The 19,721-nt window shown below is 37.6% G+C and overlaps 2 protein-coding genes across 5 annotated transcripts in view; one reads left to right on the forward strand and one right to left on the reverse strand.

Moving 5' to 3' along the window:
• Positions 1–19,721, reverse strand: part of LOC114343993 (alpha-tocopherol transfer protein-like) — a 391,725-nt gene that overhangs the window by 185,631 nt on the left and 186,373 nt on the right. The window lies entirely within an intron of this gene.
• The window catches only part of LOC114338438 (uncharacterized), a 127,144-nt gene that overhangs the window by 15,296 nt on the left and 92,127 nt on the right, over positions 1–19,721 (forward strand). For both annotated transcript variants that reach the window (XM_050645574.1, XM_050645575.1), the window contains exons 3-4: positions 2,100–2,351; positions 9,341–9,415. In XM_050645574.1, the coding sequence (XP_050501531.1) occupies positions 2,100–2,351; positions 9,341–9,415 (327 nt within the window). The remainder of the gene's footprint in view (positions 1–2,099; positions 2,352–9,340; positions 9,416–19,721) is intronic.

Consider the following 19,721-nt stretch of genomic DNA (forward strand, 5'->3'; position numbering starts at 1 on the left):
ATGAAAATCACCAGATCTATATCACCGTCGAAAATCCCTCTTTTGAAGAAACTCAAATAAGCTGAAAAATCACAAAGCGCCGGGTACGGACGAAATACCAGCAGAATTTCTGAAATATGGTGGAGACGCATTACATCACCAAATCCACCAGTTAATAACACAAATATGGTTAGAAGAAAGGATACCAGCAAGATGGAAGGAAAACATCATAGTGCCCATCCACAAAATAGTGAACAAAATAAAATTCGCGAATTGTAGAGGAATTTCACTCCTAAACACGGCATATAAAATCCTCTCAAACATTATTCTTAGTAGACTATGCTGAAAATGTCCTCGGAGAATATCAAACCGGTTTTAGGGCAAACAGATCCACAATTGATCAAATATTCACGCTGAGACAGCTTCTAATAAAGGGATGGGAGTATAACAGACCCATACACAATCTCCTCATAGACTTTCGACAGGCATATGATAGCCTAGAAAGAAGCCAAGTATGGAACGCCATGGCGGAGTCCTCAATACCAAAGAAACTCATTCGGATGACTAGTCTATATGGTGGGTGGAATATCAAAAGTACGTGTAAATAATATCTTGTCTGACAGCTTTGAAATCAACAGTGGACTCAAACAGGGTGATGCGTTATCGCTACTACTTTTTAACCTTTTATTAAAGAAAGCCATGATGCCGCGCGTCGGCCGAAATAAAAACAGAACTGATATACTGACAAAAACTGAATAAAAAAATAACTGACAATAGATACACAAATGACATTGATTTCGTTGGAGACTCCATCCTATCCACAAAAAGTCATTTTCAACAAGGTGGAAGGAGCAACAAGCGAAGTAGGGCTAAGGATTAATGAAGAGAAGACGAAATATATGTGTATAAATACAACGACATGAAAAGATAGGATAAGACAAAATGTGACGGTCAACACCTTAAACTTCGAAAGAGTACAACGTTTTGAGTATCTGGGGGCCATAATCACAGCTGACAACGATGTAACTGAAGAAATAAGAGACAGAATCCAATCAGTAAACCGCTATATATTCGCACTGATACATTCACTATGATTTTTCCTTAAGTTGATTTCATGTACTTAATCAAATGATCTTCCAATAAAGATATTGGCAGTATCATTTTAAAGTCATATACTGTAAAAGTACAGTACTATAATACATATCTGAATTGCCAGAATTTTTTAGCAAGCAATAAAAACAAAATTTGGTTAATTTATTGATGTTTTATATTTTGAGAATGATTTCCGAAGTGGAAATCGAAAAGTCAAATAAAATTAACCTTAAAGTAAAGCTGTGGCTTATTATTGCTATAGTACATAAAGTAATTAAATTTAAGGTTTTAAACAATGTGAAAATAAATGGATTGAAAATAAGTTTAGTATGATTGATTCGCAGATAAAAGAAAATGGTTTATTTAATGCTTTTCCAATGTAAGTTAAGAATTTATATATCTGAATGTCTCAATCAAGCGAAATAAACTCAGGACTTCTTGGCATAGACATAATAAGAATAGACTAGGCATGGTAGGCAAAATAGTGTAACGCGGAGCAGTCAGTAGGCGGTCTTTCTATCACTTTTTCCGGGCGATCTCGCTCATGTGGCGGACAAAGATGAGTAGACCACTCAAAGTGAATATTGACCAATGCCGTCATTGATATTGGAGTTACACCTCGATGCATAGTGCGGCCCATACCTTACCTTGTCTATTCTTATTACGTCTTTATGCTTCTTGGTGGTGTAGCCTGCTTGTCTATTTCCTGCTAGTCACGACCTCTCTATGAAAAAAACATGAAGTCAGGAGATTCACATCGATGGCGATTTAAGAAAACTGAAAATTCAAACTTGCTAGAAGCTAAAGGGCGATATTCAAAATATTTTTATTCTGACAATACTTCTGCTGATGTATAACTTAAAAATTTACTGGTTATTTTAGTTTAGCTAAGATATTTCTCATGTGGAACAAAAGAGTGGAAGTTCTTTACATTACAAATATTTTTTTCTACAAAGTCAAACTTTTTACAATAACCTAAAAATTTAGTCATTCTTTTTGTCTTATCACTTAAAGTACGACTTTTCTAGAGCTCTACATGACTAAGAGGAATTACTCTACAAATAGAAGCCTTAAGGGCGTTGCTGGTGACGATGATTGTTTCCAGTATTTTCAAGATAGGCCGATTAAAAAACCTAGTTTACAAGTACCTAGGGAACAATTCGCTACACCAGTTACGCCAGACTTTAGAAATCATAGAACTGGTTTACCTACTAATGCTCAGTATGGATATAATATGCCTCAAAAGGATAACATTACAGCCGATCACAAAGAATCTCAAGGTAGGGAGTCACTATTTTTTTAACTTCTTATTTATTGAGTGATAGACTCAAAATATTGTTAAAATTAGTAAATAATTAGTTTGACTGCTTAATTTTTACTATGCTCAAGAAACTATGCTTATTTTTAATAGTAGAAATAAAAGTATTGGTTATTAATTATTTATTCATTAATTATTAATGAAATATTAAAGAAAATGGAATAAAATATTATTTAAAAATAAAATAGGAAAGATGTGACGTTTGTAAGGTTACAAAAAAAAACAGTTTGAATAAGGTGCTCAAATTGAGATCTCTTCAGATCTTAGCAGTAAGTCAAACCTTGCTTGAATTTACGCAGCACGTTTTTAAGAGTTTAAGAGGTAGAAATACAGATTCATAATGATACTGAACGTTATGTATAATAATACCTATAAATAAACTATTAATTATAAAATGTTTTAACCAGGAGGTTAACTTCAAAATTAGATAACTATCAGTCCCGAGAGAAATCTGGATTTAGAAAGGGATTCAGCACAAATGATCATCTCTTAATTATCGTCTTCTTCTTCCTCTTTATAACCAATTCGGATTGTTCATTGGCAGATTGTTACCTCTGTGGAAGGTTGTCACTCCATTTTTTGCACGGTCGGCTGATACTTCTTCTACCGATTGGTGATTTATCTCTTGCTATTTTGACCACACGTGTATCCCCCATTGTGGTTATATGGTTATTCCATACTTGTTTTTATTTAGTGTCCATTCGTTTATACACTGTACATTACATTGTCTTCTAATGTCTTCCCTCCTCATTCGATCTCTCAGCGTATTTCCTGTAATTCTTCTAAGTACTCTCATCTCTGCCGTTTCCAGTAGTCCTTGTGTTGTGGATGTATCGGGTTTTGTTTCTGAAGCATATGGCATTATTGGTCTTACACTGGCTTTATAAATTCTTGACTTCATCTCAGTGTTAATATGTTGGTGTCGCCATATAGTATTATTAAGGCGCCCTGCTAGTATATCTGCTATTTGTACTTGATCTGTCACTTCTTTGTCCAAAACTCCGTAACTTGAAAATGCAATTCCAAATGTAGTTCAATACTGACACTATAAATTTATATTTTACATCTGATTTGTTCTTTACTGATTACTAATGTTTTAGGTTTCTGAGATGAAATTCTCATTTTTGCTCTTATGTTAAATTTATGTTAACTAATCTGCACAGGCTATCTTCACCTTGGGCTATCAATATTGCGTCGTCTGCGTAGCAGAGTATTTTTACTTCTTTGTTTCCCATTCTATATCCTCTTCCTTTGTTGACGTTTTTGATGATTTCATCGATGAATAAATTGAAGAGCATACGACTCAATGAGTCTCTCTGTCTTACTTCGCTGCCTATATCTATAAGTTTCGTAAGTTGTCCATCAATTCTGACTTCAATTTTGTTGTTTTGGTAGATGTTTTCAATAGTTTTTATGATATCTAGGGGGACTTCTCTATTATACAGAAGATGTATTATATCTTTGAGTTTCACTCTGTCAAATGCTTTCTTCAACTCAATCAGACATAGAAATGCTGGTCTATTATAATCTAGTGATTTCTCAGTAAATTGTTTGATGACGAATATTCCATCTGTACACGATGTTAGTTGTAAGTTTTAAGGTAGTATTTAACCTCTGTTGATATACCTCTGTAGTTTTCTGGCTGCTTTTATCTTCTTTTTTGAATAGTAGAATTAGTTGGCTTGTTCTCCATTCTTCCGGTATTTTATTGTGTTTTATGATTTTGTTAATTAATGTTATTAATTGTTCTTTGCTGCTCCAGAATATTTCAGTAATTCATTTGGTATTATTTTCCTACCTGTAGCTATTCTGTTCTTCATGTTTTCAAGTGTTTTTCGAACTTCTTGTGTACTTATATTAACATCTTCATTTGTAGTAATTTCTGGTGTTTCCGGTTCTAGCATTATTTGTTCTTCTTCTGCATAGAACTATTTTAAATAGTCAATCCATGTTTCGTTTTCTCTGTGTTTTGGTTCTATTGGTTCCTTTACCTACGTTCTTTGACATCTTAAAAAGCGCCATTTTTCTTTTTGGAGACCATAAAATCATCTTCCATTTCTTTCGAAAAACGTTCACAGTGTATCTGTATGTGAATGTAAATCTCTTAATTATGAAAGTATTAACTTAAAAAGCAAGTAAATATCACATACCCTTGTTGCCTTCTTGGATTTTGCTTTTTAAAGTAAACGGTCAACACTTAAACCATTTACGATATGATGATATGATGAAAATATATAGTAAAAAAGATGAATGGAAATTAATTATTAAAAAGTTGAATAACGAATCAAGAGAAATAGGATTAAATATAATATGAACTATGATAAAACTAAAACTAGAACCAAGCTCAAAGAAGACCTCAATATTACAGTAAAATAAACAAACTTAAAAGAAGTGATAAATATTCGGGACATATCACAAAACGGAACATGAAAAATCGGAAAAAGGAAATTAGAGGAGGGATCAGATTGGCTTGGGCAGCATTTGGTAAACTCTCTTATACAGTATGTCCCTGTAAGTTGTATCTATATGGAAAACTTTTTTATTATTAATTTTACGAAAAAAAGTTATTCTTCATAAAAAGCTCTGCATGGTCCAAAACCTAAGATTTAACCATCAAATATAAAATTTTTTGAATATCATACGAGGTATGTCAAAAAGTTTGAATTTCACTCACGAGTAAAGTAGCTTTATTTTTCACAATATTGAGAATTGCTATTATGAAAAGTTGTTTGGAATTAAAATCTATATTCTAGTATGCAATTACATCCTTGTAATTGAAATTTTTTTTGAAAAATTATGGATAACTAACATTATTTTCAGTTAGTTCAATTCAGATAACCCTTTTATTATTAATTTTACGAGAAAAAGTGATTCTTAATAAAAAGTTCTGCATGGTCTAAAACCTAAAATACAACCATCTTATGTAAAATTTTATCAATTTTATACGAAGTATGCCAAAAATTATGAATTTCTCTCAAGAGTAAAACACGTTTATAGGAACTTCGGAATAGAAATCAATGACCGAAGGGAGTGGAACAGCATCAGTAGCAAAATCAGGGGAACAATCTGGTATACGGACGGATCAAAAACCGATGAAGGCACTGGAGCCGGTATTTTTAATGAAACAGAGAATGTAGGACTCAGTTTCTCACTAGGAACATACACAACTGTGTTTCAAGCGGAAATGTACGCAATTCTGCAGTGTGTCACAATGAAAAACTTGAGGGCCTATGAAAATAGACGGATCAATATACTCACAGACAGCCAAGCATCACTGAAGGCACTAATGAGCCCGAAAGTGACGTCAAGGCTGGTATGGGAATGCCGGCAAGAACTGGAAGAACTGGCCGAAAGAAATAGTGTAACTCTATTCTGGGTGCCAGGACACACCGGGATAGACGGTAATGAGAAAGCAGATGAGCTGGCAAGGAACGGTTCATCAACTTCATATTTTGGCCCAGAACCTGCTCTAGGAGTACCTAAAACAATAATTAGGGGACAAGTCAGGGAATGGGTCAAAAACAAACACAAAGAATACTGCGGGAACGTACCTGGTCAGCGACACGGGAGGCCCTTAATAAGGGAACCCTCAAAACGGAGAGCTGAGGAACTAATAAAATTACATAGGAGTCAGCTCCGCATAATTACAGGTCTTCTCACGGGTCACTGTGCCCTGAAAGGACACCTAAATAGAATTAAGCTGTACGAAGGGAACCTTACCTGCAGACTGTCCAATAGGGGAACTGAAACAGCATATCATGTACTGTACGAGTGTGAGGCTTTGGATTACAAGAGGCAGGCTATTTATGGACAACCAAAATTAAGTCCAGCAGAATATGCCACCCAACCCATGCTAGGGATGTACAATTTGGTACGTGGAACCAAGCTTGTGGATTGGGTGACATAAAAGGTAGGATGGTTGGCACAATAAGCCCATGAGGCTGCAGTGCCATCGGAGACATATGTCAGACGACCTCCAAAAAAAAAAAACACGTTTATTTTTCACAATATCGAAAATTGTTATTATGAAAATTCCTGAAACTTATGAAAACATCCATCTAATTGAAATATTCTAAACTATAAAGGTACTTTACTATTGATCAAAATTCATCTATTTTGACATACCTCGTATAAAATTGATAAAATTTGATATAAAATGGTTGTACATATTTTAGGTTTTAGATCATCCAGAACTTTTTATTAAGAATCACTTTTTTTCGTAAAATTAATAATAAAGAGTTATCAGAATTGAAATACCTAACTGAAAATAATGTTAGTTATTCATAATTTTTCAAAAAAAAATTTTTCAATTAGAAGGATGTAATTGCATATTAGAATATAGTTTTTAATTCCAAACAAATTTTCATTATAGCAATTTTCAATATTGTGAAAAATAAAGCCACTTTACCCTTGAGTGAAATTCAAACTTTTTGACATACCTCGTATAACACTCATAAAATTTGATATCTGATGGTTGAATCTTGGGTTTTGCACCATGCAGAACTTTTTTTCGTAAAATTAATAATAAAAAAGTTTTCAATATGGATACAACTTACAGGGACATACTGTATATTGAAAAATAAAAAATACCCCAGTTCTAAAAACGAGAGTTATCATCGATCGGTATGTATTACCTGTCCTTACGGACAACTGTCAAGATTAAAAACTTACTTATAGTCCAGAAAGCCACTGCGCATCCGCTAGGAAAAATATTCTAATTCGGATTTTTTGCACAATCTTACTCAAAAAGGAGTCCTTTTAACAAATTTGCATGTTGCCAGGACCAAAAGGTGGTCAAAAATTTTTTAAACGTTTTTTTTTTGTTTTTATCCTAAAATTATTTTTTTTACATGGAAAAAAGTTTTTTTTAGGTTTTTTGGATCATTCCAAACAGAAAAGATCTTTAGTGACTTTTCTCTAAAAGTGATAGTTTTTGACATATAAGCGATTAAAAATTGAAAAATTGCGAAATCGGCCATTTTTAACCCTCAAAAACTATGTGAAAAACTGAAAATTTGAATGTTGCCAAGGTAGGTAGATATTCTTTAAACATCGATTGATGAAATCCCGAAGAGTTTTTTGCAATACAATATTCAAAACTCCTTTGTTTTTTTAATTGCTAATCAAGTGTGCGCGACACGATTTTCCACCGACAGTATGGTGCAAATGAAAGGAATAAATTCGTTATTTCGTAAACTGGCGACTTTAAGAAAAAATCCCGAAACTGGTCGATTTTTATTTTTAAGTTGTGATATTGTGGCATTTATGGTATACTAGTGACGTCATCCATCTGGACGTGATGACGTAATCGATGATTTTTTTAAATGAGAATAGGGGTCGTGTGCTAGTTCATTTGAAAGTTTCTTCAATTCTCTATTCAGTAATATAAACATTTACATAAATATTTATACAGGGTGTCCAAAAAACTTTTATTAAATTAAATTATTTGACAAAAAAAGAAGTAGAAGCACACCCTGTATGAATAATTATGTAAATGTTTACATTACTGACTAGAGAATTGAAGAACCTTTCAAATGAGCTACCACACGACCCCTATTCTCATTTAAAAAAATCATCGATTACGTCATCACGCCCAGACGGATGACGTCACTAGTATACCATATATGCCACAATATCATAACTTAAAAATAAAAATCGACCTGTTTCGGGATTTTTCCTTAAAGTCGCCAGTTTACGAAATAACGAATATATTCCTTTCATTTGCACCATACTGTCGGTGGAAAATAGTGTCGCGCAAGCTTGATTAGCAATTAAAAAGCAAAGGAGTTTTGAATATTGTATTGCAAAGAACTCTTCGGGATTTCATCAATCGATGTTTAAAGAATATCTACTGACCTTGGCAACATTCAAATTTTCAGTTTTTCACATAGTTTTTGAGGGTTAAAAATGGCCGATTTCGCAATTTTTCAATTTTTAATCGCTTATATGTCAAAAACTATCATTTTTAGAGAAAAGTCACTAAAGACATTTTCTGTTTGGAATAATCAAAAAAACCTAAAAAAACTTTTTTCCATGCAAAAATAATAATTTTAGGAAAAAAACAAAAAAAAAACGTTTAAAAAATTTTTGACCACCTTTTGGTCCTGGCAACATGCAAATTTGTTAAAAGGAGTCCTTTTTGAGTAAGATTGTGCAAAAAATCCGAATTAGAATATTTTTCCTAGCGGATGCGCAGTGGCTTTCTGGACTATTAGAATAATATAGAAAAGATAGCGAAAATGTAAAAATCTATCCAACGACAGCTTCTAATCTAACACTATCAAATAGGAGAATAAATAACTAGATTCGAAGTAGAACTAAAGAATTCTCGATTCAATAGCAAAACTTAATGGAAATTTGATGGAAATACCCTAAAATAGAAAGAAAACCAATGAAACAACATAATTATAAATCATACGGAAGTAAAAACTTCGATAATAATAAATAATAATTATACGTTGGAGACAACAATGTAGTCGAGATGGATGCAAATGGCGCAAGATAACGAACTCCGGAAAAATTATGGAGAGGCCTTTGTCCAAAGGTGCATGTTTTTGGTTGATTACATAGATAGAAGACATCATCAAGTTTTAGTATAATATAGTAACACTGGTAAAAGTACAAAGTATTTTGTTTCGTAATCAGGTTATTTGTAATATATAAGAACAGAAAAGAAATTAGAGGTGTCTACATTTCAATTTTTCTTGTAGTGATTCTTAAAAACTTAAAAAGTCTTGGTATTTATTGCATCTAAATATTAGTTCTATACTATTTTATAAAAGTCCATGTTGAGCTTAACAGAAATAAATAATGTTGAAGAACACGCATCACAAATATAAACAAATTTACTTATTTGCTTTACTTACTCGCGCCTTTACGCATTTGATAAATGACACCCTTTTATAATAATTGTTAATAATTTCTATCACTTACGTTATTTTTAATTTTTAGGAATAACTGAAAATGAATCCAATATTCCTCAAGTTGCAGATACCAGCGGAACTAATACCCAACATATTTCTAAAAGTAAGCATTTATCTTTTGATTTTTTACTAAATACAAATTATTTCGTCCTGGCGTTCCTCCTGCAACTGCTGTAGACATTATCAAAGGTTATCCCCAGTTTGTTGGAAGTATTTTGTAATCTATTGTATTTCTTTTTTTTAACAAATTCAAGAGTTTTAATTACTACATTTAGGTATATAATAATTCTCATATTGTTATAATAATCAAAAAAATAAATAAAAAAGGAAGCAAACAACAACAACAAAAAACTATATACTAACAAAATAAAATAATAATAATAATAATAATAATAATAATAATAATAACCTGTGGGAGTTTTTTGTCAGTTCTTCTATCAGGCGCGGCCCGCTGCGAATGGGGGATACTTTCTGGGTATTCGTAGCGCCAATACCCAGAGAGTAGCAGGGATACTTGCCGTGGAACAAAAACTGACACCTGGCAGTAGGTATAAAATGCACACCCATTAATATGGAGAATTATGGTTTATGTTTAGGATCGCTGCCTGGGGATCGCCAGGGCACGTCTGGAGCCGGCGCTGGACGTGACAGCATGCGGGACGTCGGTGGCAGGGTGTTGAGGAGGCGGGCCCCTGTCACACAAACAGCTACAGCCCAACAACAACAACAACCACAAGCGAGCCAAATAACAGCAAGAGCTCCACTCGCTGAAGGTGCTGCGCTGGAACATCAGCCGGCGCTCACTCAAGCGGGACGACCGAGGCAGCGCATGAAATGGACTGTGTCCATTAACGAAAGCATTTTGCGCTCCTATTATAAGGTGACAAACCTCGGTCAAGAAACGATCGGCTACAGACAACAGCTGTATGCCGAATTTTGCAGGGAGTACCCAGATATTCAAGTATCGGAGCAAAGAGTATCAGATCAATACCGGGTAATCATAAGAAACAACCTTATCCCAGAGACTAGACGCAATACGATCAAAAGCGAAGTCGAACGGGAGATTAATAATCAAGAGCTAGTTATAGATCAAGTCCCTAATGCAGTTCTTGATGAGCAGATTCCTGAGATTCCTATAGCAGAAACTCAACCTGACAATACAGAGCAGGAAAACAACGAGTTGCGCGATAGTCTAGCAAACGAAATGGCTCGTGCTGTACAAGAGTTTAATGGAACAAATCCACTTAGCAGACCACCGCTACCACGAATAAACTCTTGTAAGAAACTAGGTGCGCTGTTACAAATTGTGAACACTGAAGTCCTACCCAACTATGTCGTAGAAGCCCACTCATTGGAATATCTGCATATGCTAATCTACTGTGCAGCAACAGCAATTGCTAATGTAATGGGCGTTAAGATCAGAACAAGACGGGGTACTAATAACGGAAGGACTTGTAACAGGACTGCACCTTGGGAAAACAGACTTCTCGGAAAAATTGAATTACTGCGTGGGGATATTGGTCAAGTAACAGAATATATAAGAGGTGTAACAAGTAGAAAAGTCATTAAGAGAGCTGAAGAAATAATGCGGAGCACTGCAAGACACTCGAGATACGATCCGGAAAATAACACAGCCCAACAGTGTCTGGATACATTAAAACAAAAACTCTCCGTCTATTCAGGTCGATTAAGAAGGTATAAAGTTAGTAACAACCGAAAATGTGACAATGCACTTTTTGAGAACTCTGAGAAGGCGTTCTACCGAAAACTCAATTCCACCGTAGAAAGTGTCGACAAATCTTACCCAAGCCAAGAAGAGATTCATGAGTTTTGGGGAAATCAACTCTCCACACCAGCTGCTCTTAACGACAATGCTGGCTGGATAGAAGATACGACGCACAACTGTCGCCACTATGTCACAGCTATCTACGAACCATTCACTACCGATGAGGTCTCAAATATCATCAAAGAGCTTCATAACTGGAAATCTCCTGGACCAGACGGAGTTCAGAACTTCTGGCTTAAGAAGTTTTGGAGTATTCATGAGTGCTTGTCAACATTAATTAATCATGTTATTTCTAACCCGCAGGAAATACCATCATTTCTAACTCAGGGAACCACTTATTTAATACCGAAGGATCAAAATAACACCTAAGATCCAGCCAAGTACCGCCCAATTACTTGTCTTCCAACTTTGTATAAATTGGTCACATCCTGTATAACCCGGCGTATCTACCAACACTGTGCTCTAAACAATATCATAGAGCCTCAACAGAAAGGATGCGCTAAGGGTTCTATGGGTTGCAAAGAACAACTGATCATCGACTCAGTTATTTCTAACCAGGCATTCACCAAAAAAAGGAACCTCTTTACTGCCTTTATTGACTATAAAAAGGCCTTTGATTCAGTGCCGCATGAGTGGCTTATAGATATATTGAGAATATACAAAGTCGATGATAACATAGTGACTTTTTTAAGGCATATAATGACAAGTTGGAAGACTAAAATTCACCTCCAAATACCTGGTGAAAACAATATCGAAACGGAAAATATCGCAATCAACCGGGGCCTGTTTCAAGGAGACTCGCTGAGTCCATTGTGGTTCTGTTTGGCTATGAACCCTCTATCACAGCTATTAAATTCCACTGACTCAGGTTTTAGCATTAAAAACAACAATACTGTAGTAGCGAAGCTTAATCATCTGTTGTATATGGATGATTTGAAATTAATGGCTTCTACTCGAGACAATCTAGAAGAAATGCTAAAAACAGTAGAAACATTCTCTAATGATATTAATATGCACTTTGGACTAGACAAGTGCCGCGTTTTAAATATAGTCAGAGGAAAGATACAGCCCGGTGGATTCGATATGCAAAATGGCCAGAACATCGAGGCCATGGGTGAAAACGATATATACAAATATCTAGGAGTAAAGCAGGCGCGGAAAATTGACCATAAGCAAATGAAAACTGAGATAACTACTGAGTTTATACGAAGGATAAAACAGCTGCTTCGTTCACAGCTTAACAGTAAAAATTTGTTTAAGGCACTAAACACCTACGCCTGTTCCGCGCTTAGCTATTCATTTGGTATTGTTAAGTGGACAAAAACAGATATAGAAAATCTTCAGCGAAAAGTACGAACACACCTCACAAAGGCACAAAAACACCATCCTAAAAGTGCAGTAGAAAGAACGACATTACCACGGAATCTAGGAGGAAGAGGACTTATGGATATAGGTGAGCAATTAGATAAACAAATTGCTAATTTAAGATCTTATTTTCAGATGCAAGCTGAGACATCTACTCTACATCGCGCTATTTGCGCAGTAGATGACACAACACCGATCAAACTGAGGGAACCAGAAATGCGCATAAACCATCTCACTAAAGACGAAAAAATGCGCGCCTGGATGGGTAAACCTCTGCACGGGCGACATCCCAATGAGGTCAGCCAAGACTATGTCGACAATACAGCGTCGAACTATTGGTTGACAGCAGGAAAGATGTTCCCTGAAACGGAGGGTTCATTACTGGCCATTCAGGATCAGGTTATACCAACCAGAAATTACCTGAAATATATCATCAAAGACCCTCAGGTTCAAAACGACAGATGCCGATATGGATGTCAAGCCCAAGAAACCATCCAACATCTTACAGGGGGCTGCCAGGCATTTGCTGCAACTGAATACAAGGAACGGCATGACGCAGTAGGAAAAATACTTCATCAAGAGATAGCTATCAAGTTGGGACTTCTCCAAACGGACCATCTCCCGTATTATCAATACGTCCCCGAGAGTATGCTTGAGGATGGCAACTACAAGCTATACTGGGACCGCACTGTGCTCACAGACCAAACAGTGGCACATAATAGACCAGATCTCGTACTAGTTAATAAATTAACAAGACAAACAACACTAATTGATGTGGCGATACCTAACAACAATAATCTACGTAGTAAATTTACTGAAAAGATCGCCAAGTACAGAGATCTGGAAATTCAAATACGAAGGCAATGGAGAATGCAAAGTACCCAGACGATACCGATTATTATGTCTACTACTGGAGTCATTCCGAAGACCCTCCTCGAAAGCATAAAAAAGCTGGGTCTAAATGAACACCTTTATAAGACCATGCAGAAAGCTGTACTACTCGCGACGGCCAGATGCGTACGAAAATTTCTGGGAGAAACTCCAGCATACCAAGTCAGCTAGGGCTCGATAACACGGAAAGAGTCCCACCAGAGCTCAATCCTTTTGATACCGTAGGTATCTGGGATGAGTCAATTTCCCCCTTAGAGGGAGTGTGAGCCGTATGGCTAAATCTGGATAATAATAATAATATAGTAATATAATAATAATAATATAATAATAATAACCTGTGGGAGTTTTATGTCAGTTCTTCTATCAGGCGCGGCCCCCTGCGAATGGGGGATGCTTTCTGGGTATTCGTAGCGCCAATACCCAGAGAGTAGCAGGAATACTTGCCGTGGAACAAAAACTGACACCTGGCAGTAGGTATAAAATGCACACCCATGAGAATGGAGACTAATAGTTTATGTTTAGGGCCGCTGCCTGGGGATCGCCAGGGCACGTCTGGAGCCGACGCTGGACGTGACAGCATGCGGGACGTCGGTGGCAGGGTGTTGAGGAGGCGGGCCCCTGTCACACAAACAGCTACAGCCCAACAACAAGAACAACAACCACAAGCGAGCCAAACAAGAGCAAGAGCTCCACTCGCTGAAGGTGCTGCGCCGGAACATCAGCCGGCGCTCACTCAAGCGGGACGACCGAGGCAGCGCATGAAATGGACTGTGTCCATTAACGAAAGCATTTTGCGCTTCTATTATAAGGTGACAAACCTCGGTCAAGAAACGATCGGCTACAGACAACAGCTGTATGCCGAATTTTGCAGGGAGTACCCAGATATTCAAGTATCGGAGCAAAGAGTATCAGATCAATACCGGGTAATCGTAAGAAACAACCTTATCCCAGAGACTAGACGCAATACGATCAAAAGCGAAGTCAAACGGGAGATTAATAACCAAGAGCTAGTTTTAGATCAAGTCCCTAATGAAATCCTTGATGAGCAGATTCCTGAGATTCCCATACCAGAAACTCAACCTGACAATACACAGCAGGAAAACAACGAGTTGCGCGATAGTCTAGAGAACGAAATGGCTCGTGCCGTACAAGAGTTTAATGGAACAAATCCACTTAGCAGACCACCGCTACCACGAATAAACTCTTGTAAGAAACTAGGTGCCCTGTTACAAATTGTGAATACTGAAGTCCTACCCAATTATGTCGTAGAAGCCCACACATTGGAGTATCTGCATATGCTAATCTACTGTGCAGCTACAGCAATTGCCAATGTAATGGGCGTTAAGATCAGAACACGACGGGGTACTAATAACGGAAGGACTGGTAACAGAATTGCACCCTGGGAAAAAAGACTTCTCGGAAAAATTGAATTACTGCGTAGGGATATTGGTCAAGTCACAGAATATATAAGAGGTGTTACAAGTAGAAAAGTAATTAAAAGAGCTGAAGAAATAATGCGGAGCACTGCAAGACACTCGAGATACGATCCAGAAAATAACACAGCCCAACAGTGTCTGGATACATTAAAACAAAAACTCTCCGTCTATTCAGGACGATTAAGAAGGTATAAAGTTAGTAACAGCCGAAAATGTGACAATGCACTTCTTGAGAACTCTGAGAAGGCGTTCTACCGAAAACTCAATTCCACCGTAGAAAGTGTCGACAAGTCTTACCCAAGCCAAGAAGAAATTCATGAGTTTTGGGGAAATCAACTTTCCACACCAGCTGCTTTTAACAACAATGCTGGCTGGATAGAAGATACGACGCACAACTGTCACCACTACGTCACTGCTAACTACGAACCATTCACGACTGAAGAAGTCTCAAATGTCATCAAAGAGCTTCATAACTGGAAATCTCCTGGACCAGACGGAGTTCAGAACTTCTGGCTTAAAAAGTTTTGGAGTATTCATGAGTGCTTATCAACATTAATTAATCATGTTATTTCTAATCCGCAGGAATTACCATCATTTCTAACTCAGGGAACTACTTATTTAATACCCAAGGATCAAAATAACACCCAAGATCCATCCAAGTACCGCCCAATTACTTGTCTTCCAACTTTGTATAAATTGGTCACATCCTGTGTAACCCGGCGTATCTACCAACACTGTGCTCTAAACAATATCATAGAGCCTCAACAGAAAGGATGCGCTAAGGGTTCCCTGGGTTGCAAAGAACAGCTTATCATCGACTCAGTCATTTCTAACCAGGCATTCATTAAAAAAAGAAACCTTTTTACTGCTTTTATTGACTATAAAAAGGCCTTTGATTCAGTACCGCATGAATGGCTAATAGATATATTGAAAATATACAAAGTAGATGATAACATAGTGACCTTTTTAAGGCATATAATGAGAGATTGGAAGACTAAAATTCACCTCCAAATACCTGGTGAAAACAATATCGAAACCGAAAATATCGCAATCAACCGGGGCCTATTTCAAGGAGACTCGTTGAGTCCATTGTGGTTCTGTTTAGCTTTGAACCCCCTTTCCCAACTATTAAACTCCACTGACTCAGGTTTTAGCATTAAAAGCAATAATACTGTGGTAGCGAAGCTCAATCATCTGTTGTATATGGATGATTTGAAATTAATGGCTTCCACTCGAGAACACCTAGAAGATATGCTAAAAACTGTAGAAACATTTTCTAATGATATTAGTATGCAGTTCGGTCTAGACAAGTGCCGTGTTTTAAATATAGTCAGAGGAAAGGTACAGCCCGGTGGATTCGATATGCAAAATGGCCAGAACATCGAGGCCATGGGCGACAACGATATGTACAAATATCTTGGAGTAAAGCAGGCGCGGAAAATTGACCATAAGCAAATGAAAACTGAGATAACTACTGAGTTTATAAGAAGGGTAAAACAGCTGCTTCGTTCACAGCTTAACAGTAAAAATTTGTTTAAGGCACTAAACACCTACGCTTGTTCCGCGCTTAGCTATTCATTTGGTATTGTTAAGTGGACAAAAACGGATATAGAAAATCTTCAGCGAAAAGTACGAACACACCTCACAAAGGCACAAAAACACCACCCTAAAAGTGCAGTAGAACGAACGACATTACCCCGGTATTTAGGAGGAAGAGGACTTATGGATATAGGTGAGCAATTAGATAAACAAATTGCTAATTTAAGAACTTATTTTCAGATGCAGGCTGAGACATCTACTCTACATCGCGCTATCTGCGCAGTAGAACATCGCGCAACACCGATCAAACTGAGGGAAGCAGAACTACGCATAAACCACCTTACTAAGGACGAAAAAGTGCGCGCCTGGATGGGTAAACCTTTGCACGGGCGACATCCCAATGAGGTCAGCCAAGATTATGTCGACAATATAGCGTCGAACTACTGGTTGACATCAGGAAAGATGTTCCCTGAAACGGAGGGTTCATTACTGGCCATTCAGGATCAGGTTATACCAACCAGAAACTACCTGAAATATATCATCAAAGACCCTCAGGTTCAAAACGACAGATGCCGATATGGATGTCAAGCCCAAGAAACCATCCAACATCTTACAGGGGGCTGCCAGGCATTTGCTGCAACTGAATACAAGGAACGGCATGACGCAGTGGGAAAAATCCTTCATCAAGAGATAGCTATCAAGCTGGGACTTCTCCAAACGGACCATCTCCCGTATTATCAATACGTCCCTGAGAGTATGCTTGAGGATGGCAACTACAAGCTATACTGGGACCGCACTGTGCTCACAGACCAAACAGTGGCACATAATAGACCAGATCTCGTACTAGTTAATAAACTAACAAGACAAACAACACTAATTGATGTGGCGATACCTAACAACAATAATCTACGTAGTAAATTCACTGAAAAGATCGCCAAGTACAGAGATCTAGAAATTCAAATACGAAGGCAATGGAGAATGCAAAGTACCCAGACGGTACCTATTGTTATATCTACTACTGGAGTCATTCCGAAGAACCTCCTCGAAAGCATAAAAAGGCTGGGTCTAAATGAACATCTTTACAAGACCATGCAGAAAGCTGTACTACTCGCAACGGCCAGATGTGTACGAAAATTTTTGGGAGATACACCTGCATACCAAGTCACCTAGGGCTCGATAACACGGAAAGAGTCCCACCAGAGCTCAATCCTTTTGATACCGTAGGTATCTGGGATGAGTCAATTTTCCCCTTAGAGGGAGTGTGAGCCGTATGGCTAAATCTGGGATAATAATAATAATAACCTGTGGGACCACAGGTTATTATTATTATATATAATACCAAATATGGTTTATTAATAATAAACCAGAGTACTACATAATAATTAAATTAATAAATAATAAATTAAAAGTCATCGACAACAAAGCCAAAAATTAAATCGAGTAATGTATGTAGGTACCTGCATTATCAGATGACAAAAAAAATATCAGACTAAAATTTATAACCATACTAAAGACTGAGCTAAGCTAACGACAAACAGAAAAAGAGATTAGCTTGAACGACACCGTTAAGTTAATCTTCTTCTGAGGATTGTTCTAAACTTAATAGAAACAGTACCAATGTTAATAACCTGTGGGAGTTTTTTGTCAGTTCTTCTATCAGGCGCGGCCCCCTGCGAATGGGGGATGCTTTCTGGGTATTCGTAGCGCCAATACCCAGAGAGTAGCAGGAGTACTTGTCGTGGAACAAAAACTGACACCTGGCAGTAGGTATAAAATGCAACCCATGAGAATGGAGAATAATAATTTGTGTTTAGGATCGCTGCCTGGGGATCGCCAGGGCACGTCTGGAGCCGGCGCTGGACGTGACAGCATGCGGGACGTCGGTGGCAGGGTGTTGAGGAGGCGGGCCCCTGTCATACAATCAGCTACAGCCCAACCACAACCACAAGCGAGCCAAATAACAACAAGAGCTCCACCCGCCGAAGGTGCTGCGCTGGATCATCAGCCGGCGCTCACTCAAGCGGGACGACCGAGGCAGCGCATGAAATGGACTGTGTCCATCAACGAAAGCATTTTGCGCTTCTATTATAAGGTGACAAACCTCGGTCAAGAAACAATCGGCTACAGACAACAGCTGTATGCCGAATTTTGCAGGGAGTACCCAGATATTCAAGTATCGGAGCAAAGAGTATCAGATCAATACCGGGTAATCATAAGAAATAATCTTATCCCAGAGACTAGACGCGATGCCATCAAAAGCGAAGTCGAACGGGAGATTAATAACCAAGAGCTAGTTTTAGATCAAGTCCCTAACGAAATCCTTGAGGAGCAGATTCCTGAGATTCCCATACCAGAAACTCAACCTGACAATACACAGCAGGAAAACAACGAGTTGCGCCATAGTCTAGAAAACGAAATGGCTCGTGCCGTACAAGAGTTTAATGGAACAAATCCACTTAGCAGACCACCGCTACCACGAATAAACTCTTGTAAGAAACTAGGTGCGCTGTTACAAATTGCGAACACTGAAATCCTACCCAATTATGTCGTAGAGGCCCACACATTGGAATATCTGCATATGCTAATCTACTGTGCAGCAACAGCAATTGCCAATGTAATGGGCGTTAAGATCAGAACACGACGGGGTACTAATAACGGAAGGACTGGTAACAGAATTGCACCATGGGAAAAGAGACTTCTCGGAAAAATTGAATTACTGCGTAGGGATATTGGTCAAGTCACAGAATATATAAGAGGTGTAACAAGTAGAAAAGTTATTAAGAGAGCTGAAGAAATAATGCAGAGCACTGCAAGACACTCGAGATACGATCCGGAAAATAACACAGCCAAACAGTGTCTGGATACCTTAAAACAAAAACTCTCCGTCTATTCAGGACGATTAAGAAGGTATAAAGTTAGTAACAACCGAAAATGTGACAATGCACTTTTTGAGAACTCTGAGAAGGCGTTTTACCGAAAACTCAATTCCACCGTGGAAAGTGTCGACAAGTCTTAACCAAGCCAAGAAGAAATTCATGAGTTTTGGGGAAATCAACTTTCCACGCCAGCTGCTTTTAACAACAATGCTGGTTGGATAGAAGATACGACGCACAACTGTCACCACTACGTCACTGCTAACTACGAACCATTCACGACTGAAGAAGTCTCAAATGTCGTCAAAGAGCTTCATAACTGGAAATCTCCTGGACCAGACGGAGTTCAGAACTTCTGGCTTAAAAAGTTTTGGAGTATTCATGAGTGCTTATCAAAATTAATTAATCATGTTATTTCTAATCCGCAGGAATTACCATCATTTCTAACTCAGGGAACTACTTATTTAATACCCAAGGATCAAAATAACACCCAAGATCCATCCAAGTACCGCCCAATTA

Source organism: Diabrotica virgifera, chromosome 3 (genome assembly GCF_917563875.1).
Source record: "Diabrotica virgifera virgifera chromosome 3, PGI_DIABVI_V3a".
Classification (NCBI taxonomy): domain Eukaryota; kingdom Metazoa; phylum Arthropoda; class Insecta; order Coleoptera; family Chrysomelidae; genus Diabrotica; species Diabrotica virgifera.